At 43.9% G+C, this 17,605-nt stretch overlaps 2 protein-coding genes across 2 annotated transcripts; both read left to right on the forward strand.

Annotated features, from left to right (window-relative positions):
* The first annotated feature begins 13,065 nt into the window (after nucleotides 1-13,065).
* Nucleotides 13,066-13,419, forward strand: LOC112650394 (interferon alpha-1/2-like). The gene has a single exon (XM_025433118.1). It carries the CDS (start codon nucleotides 13,066-13,068, stop codon nucleotides 13,417-13,419), a length of 354 nt encoding a protein of 117 aa, XP_025288903.1.
* Nucleotides 13,420-16,633: 3,214 nt separating this feature from the next.
* Nucleotides 16,634-17,197, forward strand: LOC112650347 (interferon alpha-1/2-like). Its single transcript, XM_025433098.3, has one exon. The coding sequence runs from the start codon at nucleotides 16,634-16,636 to the stop codon at nucleotides 17,195-17,197; it is 564 nt and encodes a 187-aa protein (XP_025288883.2).
* The last annotated feature ends 408 nt before the right edge of the window (nucleotides 17,198-17,605 follow it).

Below are 17,605 nucleotides of genomic sequence, written 5' to 3' on the forward strand. Positions count from 1 at the left end.
CTAGTGCAGAGTGGCCAAAAACAAGTTGTATTGGGAAGAGGAGAAAAAGAGAGAGAGAGAAGGAAAGAAAAGAGAAAAAGAAAAAAGAAAAACGGAAGAAAAAAAGGAAAAAAGAGAAGAAAAAGAGAAAGAAAAAGAAAGAAAGGTGAAAAAAAGGGGGGTGGGGGAAGCAATCAGAAATCAAAAAGAAAAAAAAAACCCACGGGGGAGTATCTTCTGATTCTGTGTACTTTAAGTCCCTTGGCTTCCCCTGGAAATTGTCCATCTAGCTGGTCTTCTGGGGGAGGGGCCTGTTGTGCTGATTCTCAGGTGTTAGCACTTGGGGGAGCTGCTCTGCCCCCTGCCTGGTGCAGGGCTCAGTGGGGGTTGTTTACCCCGTCAGGTCCCTGGAGGAACAACCCCAGTGGCGGGGCCAGCTCTGGAGCCCTGGAGTCATCTCCCACAGTAACTATTAGGAGCTCTCGGTCTGCAGGGCCTGGAGGCTCCGGGGCGGGGCCGCTGATCTGCTCAGCTGGGGCAGGAGCGTCCTCGCTGTCCTGGGCCCTCCCGGCCTCTGCCTGTCCCGGGGGGGAGGCCAGATCCTGGGCTGTGTCCCGGCACCCTGTGCTCCTGGGCCTGCGCTGTTGGATTCGCGCTCCCGCCCCGCAGCCCCTTCCTCCGCCCGAGCCCCCCCGAGCTGCTCCCGCCCCGCAGCCCCCTCCGCGGAGCAGCCCCTGAGCCCCTCCGAGCTGCTCCGGGTCCCGCCGTGCGCGCTGCAGCCCTTAGGGAGCTCGGCGCATCTCCCGGGGCGCAGGTGTCTGTTACTGTCCCGGGGAACCCGAGGGCATCCTCACCCTCCTGGGTCCTGCTCCAACTCCCCGCGAGCCCCTTTCCGCCCGGGAAGGTCGGTGCAGCTCCTGCGTCTCCGGGACGGGCCTCTCCTGTCCTGGGGACACTCGCCCCTGCCTCAGCCCGGCTCCTCGCGGGGCCCCTCCCCCTTGGAGACCTTTTGTTTCTTCATTTCTTTTCCCTGTCTTCCTACCTTGATAGAAGCACGAACTCTTCTCACTGTAGCGTTTCAGCTGTTCTCTCTTTAAATCTCAGACCGATGATTTGAAGGTTATCTAGGTAATTTGGTGGGGACAGGTGATTTGGGGACCCTACTCTTCCGCCATCTTGCCCCTCCTCCAAAGTCATTCATTTTTAAATGAATTGTTGAGATCCTGAGAGAGAGTGAGATCAGGGTAGGAGGGTGCCAGGTGATGAGGTGTGGTCCAAAGACAACGTGGGGTCTGGATAACAATATCTTCTACTAAGCCTTCTCTGAAAAACTCAAGAAATGGTTTTCTGCATATGTTTCTTTTAGTATATTTCAAGCATGAGCCCTCTGTCTAGGAAAGGCACAGAATGTCAAGTCTTTGGGATCATGTATGCCTCCATTTGATAGGATTTTACTCTGAGGACAGAGTGAGTCACATCTGATGGGAGAGTTTCAGGGACTCAGCAGTGCTCTCCTCTCTTTCATAGGGTCACTGACACAATGAAGGGGCTTGGCCCAGAGACTCCTGAGATGGGAAGTTGCCCGATGAACAAAGGTTGAGAGACTTCTTCTCCATGGATGACTTAATGTGCCAATACAGGGACCCCCAATCAGCTGCTGGAAAGTATCCTGGAATCTCCCACTGCACCCATTTATTGAAAACTTTTTACCTCCCTTATTAATTTCTATTTTTTTAAAGATTTTATTTATTCATAAGAGACAGAGAGAAAGAGGCAGAGACACAAGCAGAGAGAGAAGCAAGCCCCATGCAGGTAGCCTGATGTAGGACTTGATCCCAGGACTCTAGGATCATGCCTTGGCCTGAAGACAGGGGCTCAACCACTGAGCCACCTAGGTGTCCCTCTTATTAATTTCTAATGCACACTTTATCTAAAATCGAATTACTCCTCACGACAAAATTTCTTTCAGATCCTTTGAAAATAATAAAAAATTATTATCTATAAGAATATATCATCAGAAAGTAAGGAAGGATGGATGGATTCTTATAGTGGAAACATGGTAGAAGCCAGGGAAAGCCAAGAACAATAATGTCTGTGGCTGGAGAGTCAACAAGTTCCCCAAGGGGCACTAAAGAGAACATAGAAAAAACATTTTTAATAAAATTAACCCCACCTTGAGGTTAGCTCCAAATGTCTTCACTTCGTGGTTGTTTATCCTGTTAAATCACCCACCTCAATTCTGTTTCCTCACGTTCTACTAGAGTTTCTGAATTAAATGTCTTTCTGTAACCAGAGCTCTTCTACACATTTCTTCCTTCCTTGTTCTCTGCTCACATCTCTCCCATCTTCTCCATCACCAACCCCCACACACTCCCCATCATCTGGGAACAGCTCTGTCTTTCTAAGAAATGAAAGCTAGCACCCTTTTATTGTATGATTACATGATCTCTGGATTTCTAGGTTTAGTGCTCTGGCTGTGAACCTAAGCTTCATCACTGAATAAATAGGAGAGCTTTTTTTTTTTAAGTTTGCCTAAGTTCTCTGCCAGATTAATTACATCAGACACTTTGGGGGGAGGCAGGGATGGGCATTCATATTTTAGAATAATTTTATTTTGAGTTAATTTTCAAACTTATACAAAAGTTGAAAGAATAGTAGAAAAAAATCACATATACCCACTACTCAGAGAGCATCCCATGCCAGTTGTCCTCCCCAATTCCTTTCTATTCAAAGATTTTAATTGAGGCTTATGTCTTTCACCCAGTCCCCATGTGTTTCTTTATTCTCTTAACTGAACATTTCTTCACTCTGAGGACCTTGATAATTTTGACAAATGTAGGGCAATGACACTGAAGAGAGAATGATGTTTTCAAATCTTCACCTCTAAGACAAAAGAACTATGAAAAACAGTAAAAATAATAAATTCAAGTATATAGGAACAGAGTTTGCCTTTTGCCTTGGGCTGCAGTAAATCTCAGTCGAGCATTGGTGGTATAACCCAGTCATTCCACTGCAGGGTTTCAGTATTTCTGAGATTCATGTCCAGATTACAGATGTGTATGACTTTTCCCTGAGTTTGTGTCTTTCACCCCAGAAACAAGCCTGGATCTGCAAACATACTCTATGCAGCTTGCTCTGCATCCCGGGAAAGATGCCCTTTTTACAGTGTTCTGGCTAAAATACTGTCACAAAGGAGAGGATCCACTCAGGGGCTAATCCAGAGCAGGAAAGGATGCGTGGAAATCATAGTACAGCACCCCTTGGCATCCAGGCCCAATAACGGAGAGTCCCTTACTGTCCTCACGGCACCATGGGGTCCTAGAGCCAGATGGAGCCTTGCCAGGCTAGGTTCCCACTGCCTTGGAGGCTATGGTTCTCTTGGTACTGGGCGCTGGCCAGCTGGGCTGGTCCTGGTAGTAGGTGGCCCCGATGGGGTGATTGTGGTGAGTTCTGACGCCCCCCTTTTGGCTTTTGGGGCTCAGGGAGCCTTGCATGCTTGGTTTCACTGGGGTCCAGGAGAAGCATGCATCTCTGACTCCTTAGTTTCTCTGCTATTGGCCCTGGTGATGCTCTGCTCCACTTCTCACACTTTACCTCTTAGTATATGGCATCTTACACTTTCCCAATCATTTCCCGTATTCACTTAAATTGGTAGCATGAGTATTTTTACCTTTTAATCCATAAGAGCCACTAGCTCAGTGTTGTCTACACAGGAGTCACTGAAATGTCTGTAATTCAGTCCGTCTCTGGCCCCGTGCAGGGGCCAGAATTCTCATGGGTTTTGTGTGTCACAATTCTCACAAATTTATGGTGAGAATTAACTAAGCAATCTCAATGAGCCATCTGAGATATGAGACATATCAAATATAGTTATAATTATCAAGAGAATTATTACATTTGTTGGTCACATTTTAGGCTCTGAGAAATAGTTACCAATTGATTATTTCACTTGACTATGCAAAATAATCAAAATATTTTGTCATTTGGTCTATGCATGAACATATTTGGAGGTAGAAGACAAATTAATGACAAGAGAGAGAATTTGTAATCAGTGAGGTATGAGACAATCAGGGAACACCAATGTAATAGAAGCCTAGGCTTTCCAGAAAATAAGTGATAGTTCACTACATGCAGTTTGCACAACTGTCTAATGCTGTGGATGGGGAGGTGGAGTTTGGAACCTAAGATAGTAGGTTTTTAAACCTGGATTTGCTATTGATTTATTACCTAAGATAGTAGGTTTTTAAACCTGGATTTGCTATTGATTTATTAGATTGTTTTATTTATCTAACTCTTAGCAGGTGCTGTTTGGAGATAATACTATTAAAAACCACGTGGAAAGGATGAATGGGTCCCCTACAAGGGTAAAGTGATTTGTAGTTGCTATCATCATCAGCATCAGCTTCAGTTTTGCTAAAGTCTATGGAATTTGGTAGGTCCTTGGGGATCATGCTCAGAGTAGCACTATAACATTTGATGAGTAAGCAATTAAGATTAATGTGCCATGAGAAAATGAAGTCAGCATCAAAAAATGTATTCTTCATGAACACAAATGAACATGGAAAATTAATAATATTCTAATAAAACTTTACCATAACCACAATATTTGGGGATCTTCTTATCAGGGTGTTCTGGACTGAATGTGTGTATCCAAAATTCACATTGAAACCCCACCCCTCAGTGTAATTGTATTAGGAGGGGGAGTCCTTGGGAGATAATTGGGATTACATGAGGGTGTAGGGAGGAGGTCCATGAATGGGATAAATGTCTTTATGAGAGTCACAAGAGAGGTTGCTTCCTCTGTCTGCTCTCTACCAGGCATGGATACAAAGAGAAGTTGGCCATCTGCAACCTAGAAGAGGCCTCTCACCAGAACTCAATCATGCTGGCACCCTGATCTTAGACTTCCAGCCTCTGGGATCCTGACAAATAATACATCTCTGTTGTTTGTAAGACACAATCTATTGTACTATGTCATAGCAGCCTGCATTAAGACTCAGGGCATCATTCACTTAGCACTTGAGATATACTAGTCTTGGTTATACCTAAATATGTCAAGTTCACATCATACTAATGTAGGATAGTTGTAAAAAAGGCAGACAGGGGTAAGGGGGAAGTTTCCTAAGAGGAAACTACCCGTACAAGGAAAAAGATCTCATCCTGTTATTCTAGCTTTACTCAGTGTCCCAGCTTTAACTCCTACTGGGAGGACTTGCAATTTGTATGTGACAGAAAGGAAGGGAATGGCTTTGGTTGTCTTAACCCAGACCCAGGGGTCAGGTCAACAGCCAGTGGGATATTTAAGTTAAGGCTTGATCTGGTGGCCTGGGGCTGGCCCGCATGCCTTGGGGCAGTGGCTGCTGCTGCCCTCTTGATCCAGGAGGCTGAAGGCTAGGCAACACTGCTGGAGGGAGTCCTCCACCCTTTCCACGTGAACAGCTAGCGACCTGATGGGCAGGTGAGCCTGTAGACAAAAACCTGATTGGGTGGCAGGAGCATGGAGGGTCAATCAGATTAAAGAGCCGGCCAACAATCTCATAACAACCCTCAGACTTAAAAACTCCAGTGGTAAAAAAAATAAAAAATAAAAAATAAATAAATTAATTAATTAAAAAAAAAAAAAAAAAAACTCCAGTGGTAACCTCTTGGTCCCCTCCCTCCTCAGGAGCTTTGTACTATTGCTCAATAAACTTTGCTTTGCTGCCTGCCACTCCTCTGGCATCTGGTCTACCTCTTCATTCTTTGAAGCAGCGTGACTAAGAATCTTTGACACTATAAGAAAAGAAATCCTGAAACAGCACATGACAGAGATGAAACTGTCATGTATAATTATTCTCAACCCGTACCTTAAAAGATCTGATAACAGTGCTCACAGGGAAAAATGCAGATGCTGAATTCAAGAAAGAAGGGAAATTATGGCCCCATCTAAAGGCTTGATAATAGTGAGAAAGGAAACAAGAAGGACACTGTTAGAAAGAAGATGCTGGTGTTTGGCTCCCCACAGAGGTTTGTCCCAAATTCATTTTATTTATTTTATTTAAAAAAAAAGATTTTATTTATTTATTCATGAGAGAGAGAGAGAGAGAGGCAGAGACACAGGCAGAGGGAGAAGCAGGCTCCAGGCAGGGAGCCCGATGTGGGACTCCACCCGGGTCTCCAGGATCAGGCCCTGGGCTGAAGGCGGTGCTAAACTGCTGAGCCACCCGAGGCTGCCTCCAAATTCAGTTTTAAAATAAATTCTAGTCTTCAGGCTTGAAACAATATTGGAGGCCATACCACTTGTTCCCTAACCATGGCCTGCTCTAAATATTTGCATCACCCAGTCCTTTCATCACTAACCGGTGAGAATGATGATAGTGAAATTAGCCACTTGCTGGATTTCATGTACTAGTGAATGCAAGTGATTTTCAGTATCTCCAGGATCAAAATAATTTTCCTTAGTTCCTCAGTTTTCCTGTCAAGTTGTCAATGAAGAAAGAAAAACTTACTTGATGCCAGGGCCAAAAGTATTTATTTTCTTATTATCCTTGAAAATGCAGAAGGAGGACATATTTCTTTTCAATGTAATCTGCTCATGGAATAATCTTCTGAAAGCAGTAGGCCATCCTGCCTGGGTTCTCAGGAAATCCACATACGCTGTAGAGCCGAGGTCGGTGTGTCAGATCAGTCAGACAGGAGCTGATAAGGAAAGACAGGATGTACTGCTGAATCCAGACTCATTAAATGTTTAAACTTTTCAATCTGACACTTTACCATATGCCAATCTGAAGATCTATTTCCTAGTACAATATATTTCTGTATGTTGATAACTATGATAAATATTTCTGCGTATGAAGACGTATTCAGTATGTGACTGTGGTTGGTTTCCAGGTAAAAATATCTCCTAATTTGCTATCTGATTTTACTAATTCATGAGATGAATATTAACTCCTATCCCCCAATTACACAAAAGTCCTTATCGACATGACTGGGAAAATTCTGTTTTTCCTATGAAAAACACTTGTACTTCTTAACTATTCAGAAGATGTTCCATTTCAATTTTCTTAAAAAGTCTTCCAAGTTCATTTACATTTTGCAATCGCCAGGTTTTTCAGCCTCAGCACTGATGAACTTGCTTGCATAGAATTGATCTGCTTGAGACAAGGAGTTTGGCTCATCTGCATTCCCACTTTGGCATTATACCTTCCCTCACTTATGAAAGACCATCCCTCTTCCTCATCCCAAGCCTCAGATGGTGCACTGCCCCTGGGTGCAAGACCTCTGCGACACCAACAGAGGGACGATTCCAGAAGGCTTAGCTTTGGGAGAGATTCCCTTGATGCCAAGTAGAGAAGGCTCCAGTCAGATGCTTAGTACTGACCTCTGCTCTCCAATCCGGACCCACATTTCCCTTCTCCCTTCAAAGGCAGGGAACACCACATGTGCTGAATTTCCATCTTCTCTGTCCTCAGCCCCACAAGCACCTGCAGGCATCAACTTGCTCCTGTCTTTCTGTTCAAACCCAAATGGTTTGAAGCTCTCTTTCCCGTGGGTTCCTGCTTCACATCCAGGTCTCCCCGCTCAGCCACGGTTTTCCTATACACTAGGTCTTCCCGAGCTCAGACATGCCTGTGGGTCCCCTTGGCTGACATTTCACACACGTCTGCCCCTCTTGAGCACAACATCCATTTTCAAGTCTGACCTCCAGCTCATATCTATGTCCTACTATGTCCTGCTTTTCTGCTCCTTCCTCTTTCATTTTGGGGATCCCCCACTCTCAAGTTGGGAGAATTTGGTGTTCTTCCAAATCTATGCTAGGTGCCACCCTCCATCCTGTCTGCACATACAGACTCAACCTCCCAAATAGTTCTGAATGTCATCTTTAAGATGATGAGTTCCAAGTGTATGTATTTATCCAGAACTGTATCACCAACATTAGTCATTATGTCCAAACCCCTATTTTTATCAGCTATCCTAGGATATCTCGACTTCATATGCTCATTTTGATCATCATGCATTTATTGTCTAACTCCTAGATCTTTGGGATGCCAGCTTAGTAGCTGTTTCTTCTAGAAGCTTTCCCTGACTCTTCCATGTTCCTACATGCCCCCAGTGTCCTGTCCTTACCCTGTCTTGGCCACCAGCATTACTTTACTAGAACGCTCAATTGCCCAGACACCCCTAGACTGGAAGCTCTGTGACAGCAGGCAATAGGTCCACTTTGTCCATTGTATCTGGCACCCAACACAGTACTGACAAATAGGAGATGTATTCACTGCTTATGTGTTGAAATGTAAGTTCTATGATTGTGTAACATCCTTCACTTTATTTTCTAGTTCATGCAATTGCTGAAATCGAATCCAACGTTCATGAGACATGATTTCTCCCAGAAAGTAAGTCAAAAGGACCAGCTCCCACTGCTATAATCTGTCAGAGGGTCTGGTGCATCTCCTACATTGTTCTAGAAAGGATTCCTACATCATTACTTACTCCTGAAAGTCAGTCTTCTCTGACACAATGCTCCACTAAAGAAAATCAATATTTTTATTTACTAACACAGTCACAAACACAAGTGAATTACTCAAAGATATTTAATCTGATTAAGCCCCTATGGACCTGTCATTCAATTAGGTTTTTGTCATCTACCTTCTAGGTAGTTCTTCCTGTGGCACAGGGTGGAGGGTGCCTTCCAGAGTTTCTGTAAAGTCCTTTTAAGAATGGTTTCCTCTGGGATGCCTGGGTGGCTCAGTCGTTGAGCATCTGCCTTCAGCTCAGGGTGTGATCCCAGGCCCAGGGATCGAGTCCCACATTGGGCTCCCTGAGAGAAGCCTGCTTCTCCCTCTATGTCTCTGCCTCTCTCTTTGTGTCTTTCATGAATAAATAAATAGAATCTTAAAAAAAAAAAAAGAGTAATTTCCTCTTAGGGCAGGGCCCCTTGTCCCTGCCTGCCTTTCTACCAATTATCCTTCATTAACGACACTAACTCACACCTAGTTCCTGTGTCAGTAATAGGGTAAAGTGAGTACTTTCCTCCAGCACAGAATTTTAGGTGGTACTAATGTGGGAAACAAGGACAAAAGAAAATTTAAACTTCCTTACTCCCTACAGCCCACTGACAAGTCCTTGACATAGGCAGAGGGACATTCCTCTAGGGACTCAGCTGCCTCCATTTTAATACACTGCTAAGGGCAAAAGGCGAGCATACCTCAACCCCAGGATCCTGTAAATCTACTTTAACAGAAAAAAATTCCATTGGAAACTTCCTTTACCTCTACTCACCCAAGATACATGTTGGCAATCATCCTCCAAGCATATGACTCACCGATACATATCTGAAGGGTCTCATGACTGAGTTTTTACTAAACAGTAATACCATGGATTTCACAGCACATGTCAAATCAAAACGTTACACATGGAGCCTGGAAACCTTGTTTCCAAAATGCCTGGGAAGCTTAAGCTATCCCCAACCTTCTCCCAACTTGAAACTCCTCACAAGGGCAGGGCAGCTCTTTCTGCCCACAGGTCCTGTCCAGTGCTTTAATAAAACCACCTTTTTGCACCAAAGACGTCTCAAAAATTCTTTCTTGGCCATCTACTTCGAACCCTAACATCTTTCCAACATCAATAACAAATGCAAGTAATTTATGTAAAGAATACCTTTAATTAATATTAAACCATATAAATTAGTGCTTTTAAAACATTCATGATGCACTAATAGCAGAAATTTAAGTAAAGAAAAGAAAGGACCCCCCTTGAAAGTTCCTGTGAATTTTCAAGGGGGAGCAGGGCACATATGACATTTTGGTAAATTCTGTTCAAATTCTTACACAAGAAAATGGAAAGATCTGACCTAAATGTCCTCGATGCTTGTGCACAACACTACCTTTTCTCGTTAAGAGTACAGTCAAGAGGAGATCCTAGGAAAGACATTTCACTAACCAAAAGTTACACAAAAAATATCTAAGATATTCACAGAGACCCAAATTGTCAAGAATACAGATCTTTCAACTGAAAAGGAGGAGGTCATCTTCCACAGATCGCTCAGCCAGAAGTCTCGTTCCATCTCAGAACCTGAGATCACAACCTAAGCAAAAATCAAGAGTCGGATGCTCAACAACTGAGCCACTCAGGCGTACCTAGAGTGAGTCTTCTCTTGATGACCAGGCCTGGTACCCTCACCTCGATATTCGAAAAACTGAGAACACAAACTTGAAGGGAATTTCCTCCCACACAAACTGATTTTGTTTTTTATTCTTAAATGCCCTATAGGGTATTCTATTAACTTCCCTTGTAGAATCACAAGGAATTTATAAAGGATCTTCAGGTCTATTGTCTGGCACATCACACAAATCCTGTATCTTTAGTCTATATTGGTATTGTCCATTCTCCTATAATTACTCTACTTGTTCTCCCCATGAATATTAGTTGAGCTCTGGAAGTGATGGGGAATGGACCAATTGCCTAGAAAAACAAGTTGGGTGAGATGTTTTCTCTCCCCTTAAGGTCTTTTACAGACCTCTGTCGGGAGGTATTCTAAGGAGAAGATAAGGTAGCTCAGGGCTCAGTCCTTTCCTTCTGCTAAAAAAAAAAAAAAAAAAAAAAAAAAGGCAAAGTACATGCTAGGTAGCTTGTAGAGAGAAAATCCTAGATTGGAGTGACTCTTATGAATGCCCCAATTCCAACATGATGGCTACCCACTTGAGCTCTGTCACCTTCCAAAGGGCCATCCAAACATTCAGACCATAGCAGGTCATTAAAGGCTCCATGCCTGCCTTCTAGAAGAATGAATACAGTCAAGTTTAGTAACAAGGAAGAAGAGTGAGTAGGTAGGTTAGCAAGCAAGAGCAAGCAGGGCCAAGGACTGAGAATACACACCTTCATGCTTTGGCCTGAGGTAACACTGCTTATTACCTGCCACACTGTAGATATCAGAGTGCAATGGAGCCTTCTCTCCCCCAGAGATGGATGGAGATAAGAGCAGGCGATGGGGGTTCATCGTTGTCTCTGAGTTTTCTCCAGAGCATCTCAGGAAGACAGTCGTTGGGTGTCACTTGAGTAAAGACTCACCACGACTTGTGGATCAATAGCCCGGTTGCCCTGAGCTGTGTGAATCAAGGAGAGTCTGAGTTTAGATGTGTGGCTCTGTGTAGGACACCAGGCGAGGTATTTTCCTGTGGTGGCCAGGCTGTGGGCAAGGTTGAGATGAGGCCATCCTGGGGGGTTTCCTCTAGTGCTGGGCAAAGGCTGACAACTGTGCTCTTGCAGCCTGAACCCCAATGCCCTGAGCACCTGAAAGCAACCAGAGTCCCAGTGGTTTCAGCAATAATCCCAGTAGGTGTGGTCGATGCCAGTAAGAGTAGAGTGGATATTTTGGCCAGTGTCTTGCACAGGCCTAACAAATATGGCTGTGGTGAAGCAAACTAGTTTGGTGATTTGTGAACACCTTCTGGTGGGAGCAGGAAATCAGAGCCTGTGTAGTGAACATGATGTATTGAGCCAGGACACTGGGCCTCGTGCTGAGGATGAAGAGTTGACATAGGAAAACTAAAGAGACCCCAGGAAATCCATTTTTTTGTTGTTTTTCTTTCTCCCATTCCTGTTACAACTTGCACTCCACCCTGTGCATGCCTTACGGTGTGTCCTCCTTGTAAGGGACCAGGAGTTAGTGATTTTCTTCTGAGTCTTCAAGCATACTAGATAATATCTTGGGAATGAGTACACATAATGAGCATGCCGGCCATCATGTGCTTCTTCCCAACCACTGGTGCTAGATATCTGGATGCCAAGACTTCCTGGCCCCAGAGATTAGAGTGGTTAGGACCTTGTCCTTGTTTGACCAGTTCCTGGATGCCTGAGAGATCATGTGCACCAGACTACAATCATCAATAAAAACTCCAGACCCCAATCACAGATGAGACTCTCTCATCTTTCCTTTCTGAGTCTCCTAGACACTCCATGTGCCACTCTGACAGTGACACTCTGTCACTGCTCTATTCAAGAAATCCTGCTCTCCTTCCTGCTGGCTCACGTTTCTATCCTGTGTAGCCAAGGAGTCTCCTTGCTAGTCCTCCCATACTTCTTCGGTGTCCTCAGACCTGGCCTGTCCAAATAATCTTGGTGAGCACAAAGGGACCCTCAGAAGAACAACAGTACCCTGAAATTGAGTCTGTGCAGCAGCACAATTCCACCTTTGAGGTCCGGTAAGTTCCTTCTTTGGGAAACAAAGTTGGTTTAGTGCCAACATAATTTCTGTCTCTCTGCTTTTCTGTGTGACTGGTCTTGTCTCCTGGGAGGATGGAAACCTGGAGGGATCAACATAAGGACTTGGTCTCACTTCCTATTCTCTTTGTGCTCTGAGTTATTTCTGCTGGCTCTGAAATGTTAACTTTCACTTTAACTGCAAACCAACTATCCTCATTCCAGTTTCTAGACCATTTCAATGTGGTTAGTTGTCATGACAAATGGAGTCATTTGGCTCTGAAGTAAAGAGACACCCCTTCCTGCCAAAAGATGTTCTTAGAGACTAAGAACCTTGAGGAGGTGCCTGAAGTTCTTCCTGGAGACAGGTAGTAGTCCCATAGAAAAATCTTATACCCCCCCATGATAAATAATTAATAATCAATCATCCCTGGAGGATAATTATGGTTTTCCCAGGGACACACACATAAGGATTGACTGTCCAGTGCTCCCAGCCCCCATGAGGGTTGTAGACTGCTGCTGGATGAAACCAAGACACTCCAGAAGGGAAAGGTGACCAACTGGTGACTCATCTCTGGGACATTCTCTCCATAAACAGCATATTCCATTTACCCCATGCTTTCCTATTAGAATACATGTTAGGTTTCTAACTCTCTCTTTTCCACTACTGGATGGATGTCCCCTAGTGGCAATTCCAGGATGCTGGAATTGCTTTTAAGAGATGGATGGTCAGTTCTGCAAAGGACCAAAGCTCCAGAATAAAGTGTGGTCCTGCCACTTCTAGTACACCAAATTTTCCGTTTATGGGGATGGGGCACTCGGTAGGCTAGTCACTGGTCCGTGGGGGTCAGCTCCCGGAATGAGACACAGGGCAGGCTGGTCTCTGCTGTGTACAAGTCTCCTCAGTGGATGGAAGAGGAGACAGGTGGCAAGCTGGATCTTGTGATGACCCAGAAGGTCTTCCACCTCTTCTGCCCGGACACGTCCTCTGCTCCTTGGAACATGACTCTCCTGGAGGAACTGTGCTCGGGGCTCTCTGAGCAGCTGGATGACCTGGAGGCCTGTCCCCTGCAGGAGGCGGGGCTGGCCGAGACCCCCCTCATGCATGAGGACTCCACCCTGAGGATCTACTTCCAAAGGATCTCCCTCTACCTGCAAGACAAGAACCACAGCCCGTGTGCCTGGGAGATGGTCCGAGCAGAAATCGGGAGATCCTTCTTCTCCTCGACAACCTTGCAAGAAAGAATCAGGAGGAGGAAATGAGACCCGCCTGGGTCCCCACGGAAATGAATCTCCTGACTGATCAGAGCACACTTTATCCTGTTTTGTCATGTCAAAGACTCTCATTTCTGTAGTAATGGTAACATGAGGGAAATCAATCTGTCAAGTGTTTTCAGGAGTATTAAGTGACATCATGTCAACTCTACAAGGCCTAGTTGATTCAATTGACCATGAAGATCTATCTATTTAACTATTTATAATATTTAAATTATTTTTGTTTGCATAATATTGGCTACACCTTCCCAATATTATATAAAATATTGTATAATATTTTGTTTGTGTAATATTAGCTGTACCTTCACTTTGTGGTTAAGAGAAAAGGTATATACTTTATACTTACTTAATTTTTAATTTTTTGTTCATTAAATTCTTCTATGAAAAATTCTTATATTTGTTTCTTATTTAAAGAGAAAGCATGTCTAATTATAACCTAATGGAAGAATGGATTGTACAATTCACTCACTATTATCTTATTTTTAAAAAAAGCTTTTTAAAGATTTTATTTATTGGAGAGAGAGATAGCAAGAGAGAGCACAAGTGGGGCAGCGGGGCAGAGGATAAAGCAGGGAGCCTGACCAAGGCCTCAATCCTTAGACCCTGGGACTATGACCTGAGCTAAAAGCAGACACTTTCTGACTGAGCCACCCAGGACCTCTTCATTATTACCTTATTTACATCCTAAATAAAAAAATAGAATCCTTAAGGTCAGTTTATATGTAGTTTTCAGGATAAATCTGGACATAAATCCAATCTTCTGTCTGTATCTTTGAGTTTAGTAGGATAACCAACCTCGAAACAATAATCCTATTTCGTTAGTATCAGTTATGTTAAGTGTTATAATATGAAAAGGGAAAAAATGGAATCTCCCAGTAGAAACTGGAAGCAGAAATGATAGGAAATAAAATGAAAAGCACTAGATATTTCCCACATTTGACTGGTAACATCCAAGTGTAAATACTCTTAAGAAAATGGACATTTGAGTCTGCCATTTACAAGCCATTCCATTAACTTAAAGGCCAGAAATGGAAGTGGTCACATGTAGAGAGTACGGAATGAGAATAGGACTTAAAATTGATTCCCTTGTGGGTTCTGTCTGGCAATTTTACTTCCAAGTACAAAGCAACTAACTGAAACCAAGAGTTTGTGACAGTTCTATGCTTTTTGGAAACTCTCCTATGAGAAGCCTTGTTCTCTCCTTTTTCTCCTGATGACTATTTTTGGACATGAGGGAACATCCCTGTTACAATGATGGGACAGTGGCTGTAGCAAAAAGGAAATAGAAAGCAGGATGGTTTAACTCTGTGGCCTGTCCAATTATTTACAACAGGAGACTGTCCCCTACAGCCAGTGATGGACTAAGATAGTGACCAGGTCTGGGCACCTGGGTTGTGTTCTCTGCATCAGGCTGCTCCTGCTGGATGATTTTTCTCCAGAGGAAAAAAAGGGTTTTTCTCAGAAAGAACTTATTCCAGTAGTGTAATAAGCCAATTTCCTTAGCTTTTATATATATTCTTGGAAAACATAGTTTTCCAAAGAACAATTATGTGGAGAGTCTGGTTGGCCAGTTTGGGTAAGTATCCAAGTCAGCTTCAGCTCAGATCCTCATCTCAGGGTGGTAGGATGGAGCCCCACCCACATCAGGCTCCCCACTAGCACAGAGTCTGCTTAGGATTCTTTCTCCCTGGGGTGCCTAAGTGTCTCATTCCATTAGGCGTCTGTCTTTGGCTGGGGTCATGATGCCAGCATCCTGGGATGGAGCCCCTCAATGGGCTCCTGCTCAATGGGGCATCTGCTACTCCCTCTCCTCCCCTGCTCATGCTCTCTTTCTCTCCCTGTCTCTCTCTTTCTCCAAAACTAAAGAATATTCTAAGAGCAGTTAATTTCACAGGAAAATTGAGGACGAGATAGAGATTTCTCTGATATCCTTGGTTCTGTATTTGCATAGTGTTCCTGAAAATCAATATTCCCCTACCAGAGGGAACAACTGTTATAGAGCTTCCAAGCCCTGAAGGCTGTGAACTAGTCTTCAATATTACAATGGTCTGTGCATCTCTAATGCTCAACCTTGGAGCGGTCCAACAAAAAATTTCTTCCTTAGTATTTGTTATCTCTCTTTGGGTTTTCTTGAGTATCACACAAAAAACATGGATGTTGAATTTGTGGAAGAGACCTGAAATGTCTGCAAGATGAGCGCGACAAACCTGTAATAACAGGCCCCTGTGATTGGAGGACTTTGTCTCCATTCTTTCCTAGATTTCCAAGTCACACTTGGAAAGTGGCCTTTGCTGACTTGTGAGCTGTCATTGGCTGCCTTGTGGATATTGCTTCTGTCTGAGCCTTCATATGATGTAGGCTTATGGAATTAAATACAAATAGATTATATATTATTATTTAAATATACAAACTGTATTCAGCACATCAGTAATTATATATAGTGTGAAACAGAAAAATATTTTTGAAAATACCTTGATGAGTATCTAGTAGCAGGTGAAGTAAGAAATTACATTCTTACTGAGGCAACAGTAAAATTCAGTACACTAAAAACAAATGTCAACTAAATAAATTTAACTTTTCAACCCTATTAGCATTTTAAATCATTTTAAATATTTAAGTACATTGAACTCATTATTATGTCTTCGTAGAAATTATTAATTTGTATATGTGCGTTATGTATTATATTACAAATTCTATAAGTAAATATAGGTTTCTATTCAACTTTAGGTATACATTTACACATCAAAAGCTTTAAACTTTAAATTTAAGTTAAAAATTTTTAGTCTTTCTTAACCCTGCCTGCGTTGAGTTAACAATAAAAAGAGCAAGATTTACACTTTGTTGTGTATGTCCAAAGTTCAAATGGAAGCATAGTACATACACTGTGCTCTAGAGACACTGCATCCGGTTCTGAACTTTTCTGGATGATGCATGAAAAAACAATCCAGAAGACTCTGGAGGCAAGGGCAGTCATGACAAGCACGCCCATGTAGTTGGGAAACAGTGCTCTAGAGCCAGTCGAAAGTGCATCATAAAGGAAAGCAAAAAGAGAAGTAGAAAGTGAGGGAGACGTTCAGAAATGGAAAACGCGTCTGTTGCCTACTTAAGCCCCACACACGAGGGAAGATGCTCAGAGAAGCTGAAGCCGCGGTTCCCACACTTGCCCAGCGCAGCCAGGCCCACAGCCCCTGCAGGATCCCCGATGGCCCTGCCCTGCTCCTTCTCGGTGGCCCTGGTGCTGCTCAGCTGCCACTCCCTGTGCTGTCTGGCTTGCCACCTGCCCGACACCCACGGCCTGCGCAACTGGAGGGTCCTGATGCTCCTGGGACAGATGAGGAGACTCTCCGCCGGCTCTTGTGACCACTACACCAATGACTTTGCCTTCCCCAAGGAGCTGTTTGATGGCCAGCGGCTCCAGGAGGCGCAGGCCCTCTCTGTGGTCCACGTGATGACCCAGAAGGTCTTCCACCTCTTCTGCCCGGACACGTCCTCTGCTCCTTGGAACATGACTCTCCTGGAGGAACTGTGCTCGGGGCTCTCTGAGCAGCTGGATGACCTGGAGGCCTGTCCCCTGCAGGAGGCGGGGCTGGCCGAGACCCCCCTCATGCATGAGGACTCCACCCTGAGGACCTACTTCCAAAGGATCTCCCTCTACCTGCAAGACAGGAACCACAGCCCGTGTGCCTGGGAGATGGTCCGAGCAGAAATCGGGAGATCCTTCTTCTCCTCGACAATCTTGCAAGAAAGAATCAGGAGGAGGAAATGAGACCCGCCCGGGTCCGCACGGAAATGACATTCCCTGACTGATCAGAGCACACTTGCACGTGTCCTGCCGCCTCAGAGAAGCTCACGCCTGCCGTCACGGTGACACGAAGGCAATCGGGTGTCCAACGTGTTCAGGACGGGGCAGCACCATCAAGTCAAGTCGACAAACACCGCTTACTTTCACATAACCTTGCCCATCTCTCTACTTTACTATTTATTTATTTATTTATTTATTTATTTATTTATTTATTTATAACTATTTATAGATTAACTGGGTTCTCTTTGTATACTAGTAGGTGTACCCTCACTCTGTGATTCAGGGGGAGTGGAGATGCTTTCTATTTTTTCAATTTTTTATTTTTTTGTTCATTAAATTTTATATACAAAAACTTTTATTTGTTTTTTATTT

The sequence above is a fragment of the Canis lupus genome, chromosome 11, assembly GCF_003254725.2.
Source record: "Canis lupus dingo isolate Sandy chromosome 11, ASM325472v2, whole genome shotgun sequence".
Lineage (NCBI taxonomy): Eukaryota > Metazoa > Chordata > Mammalia > Carnivora > Canidae > Canis > Canis lupus.

What these genes read in the sequence shown, in the direction of transcription:
- LOC112650394 (XM_025433118.1), top strand. Translation starts at nt 13,066, where the DNA reads ATGGAAGAGGAGACAGGTGGCAAGCTGGATCTTGTGATGACCCAGAAG.
- LOC112650347 (XM_025433098.3), top strand. Translation starts at nt 16,634, where the DNA reads ATGGCCCTGCCCTGCTCCTTCTCGGTGGCCCTGGTGCTGCTCAGCTGC.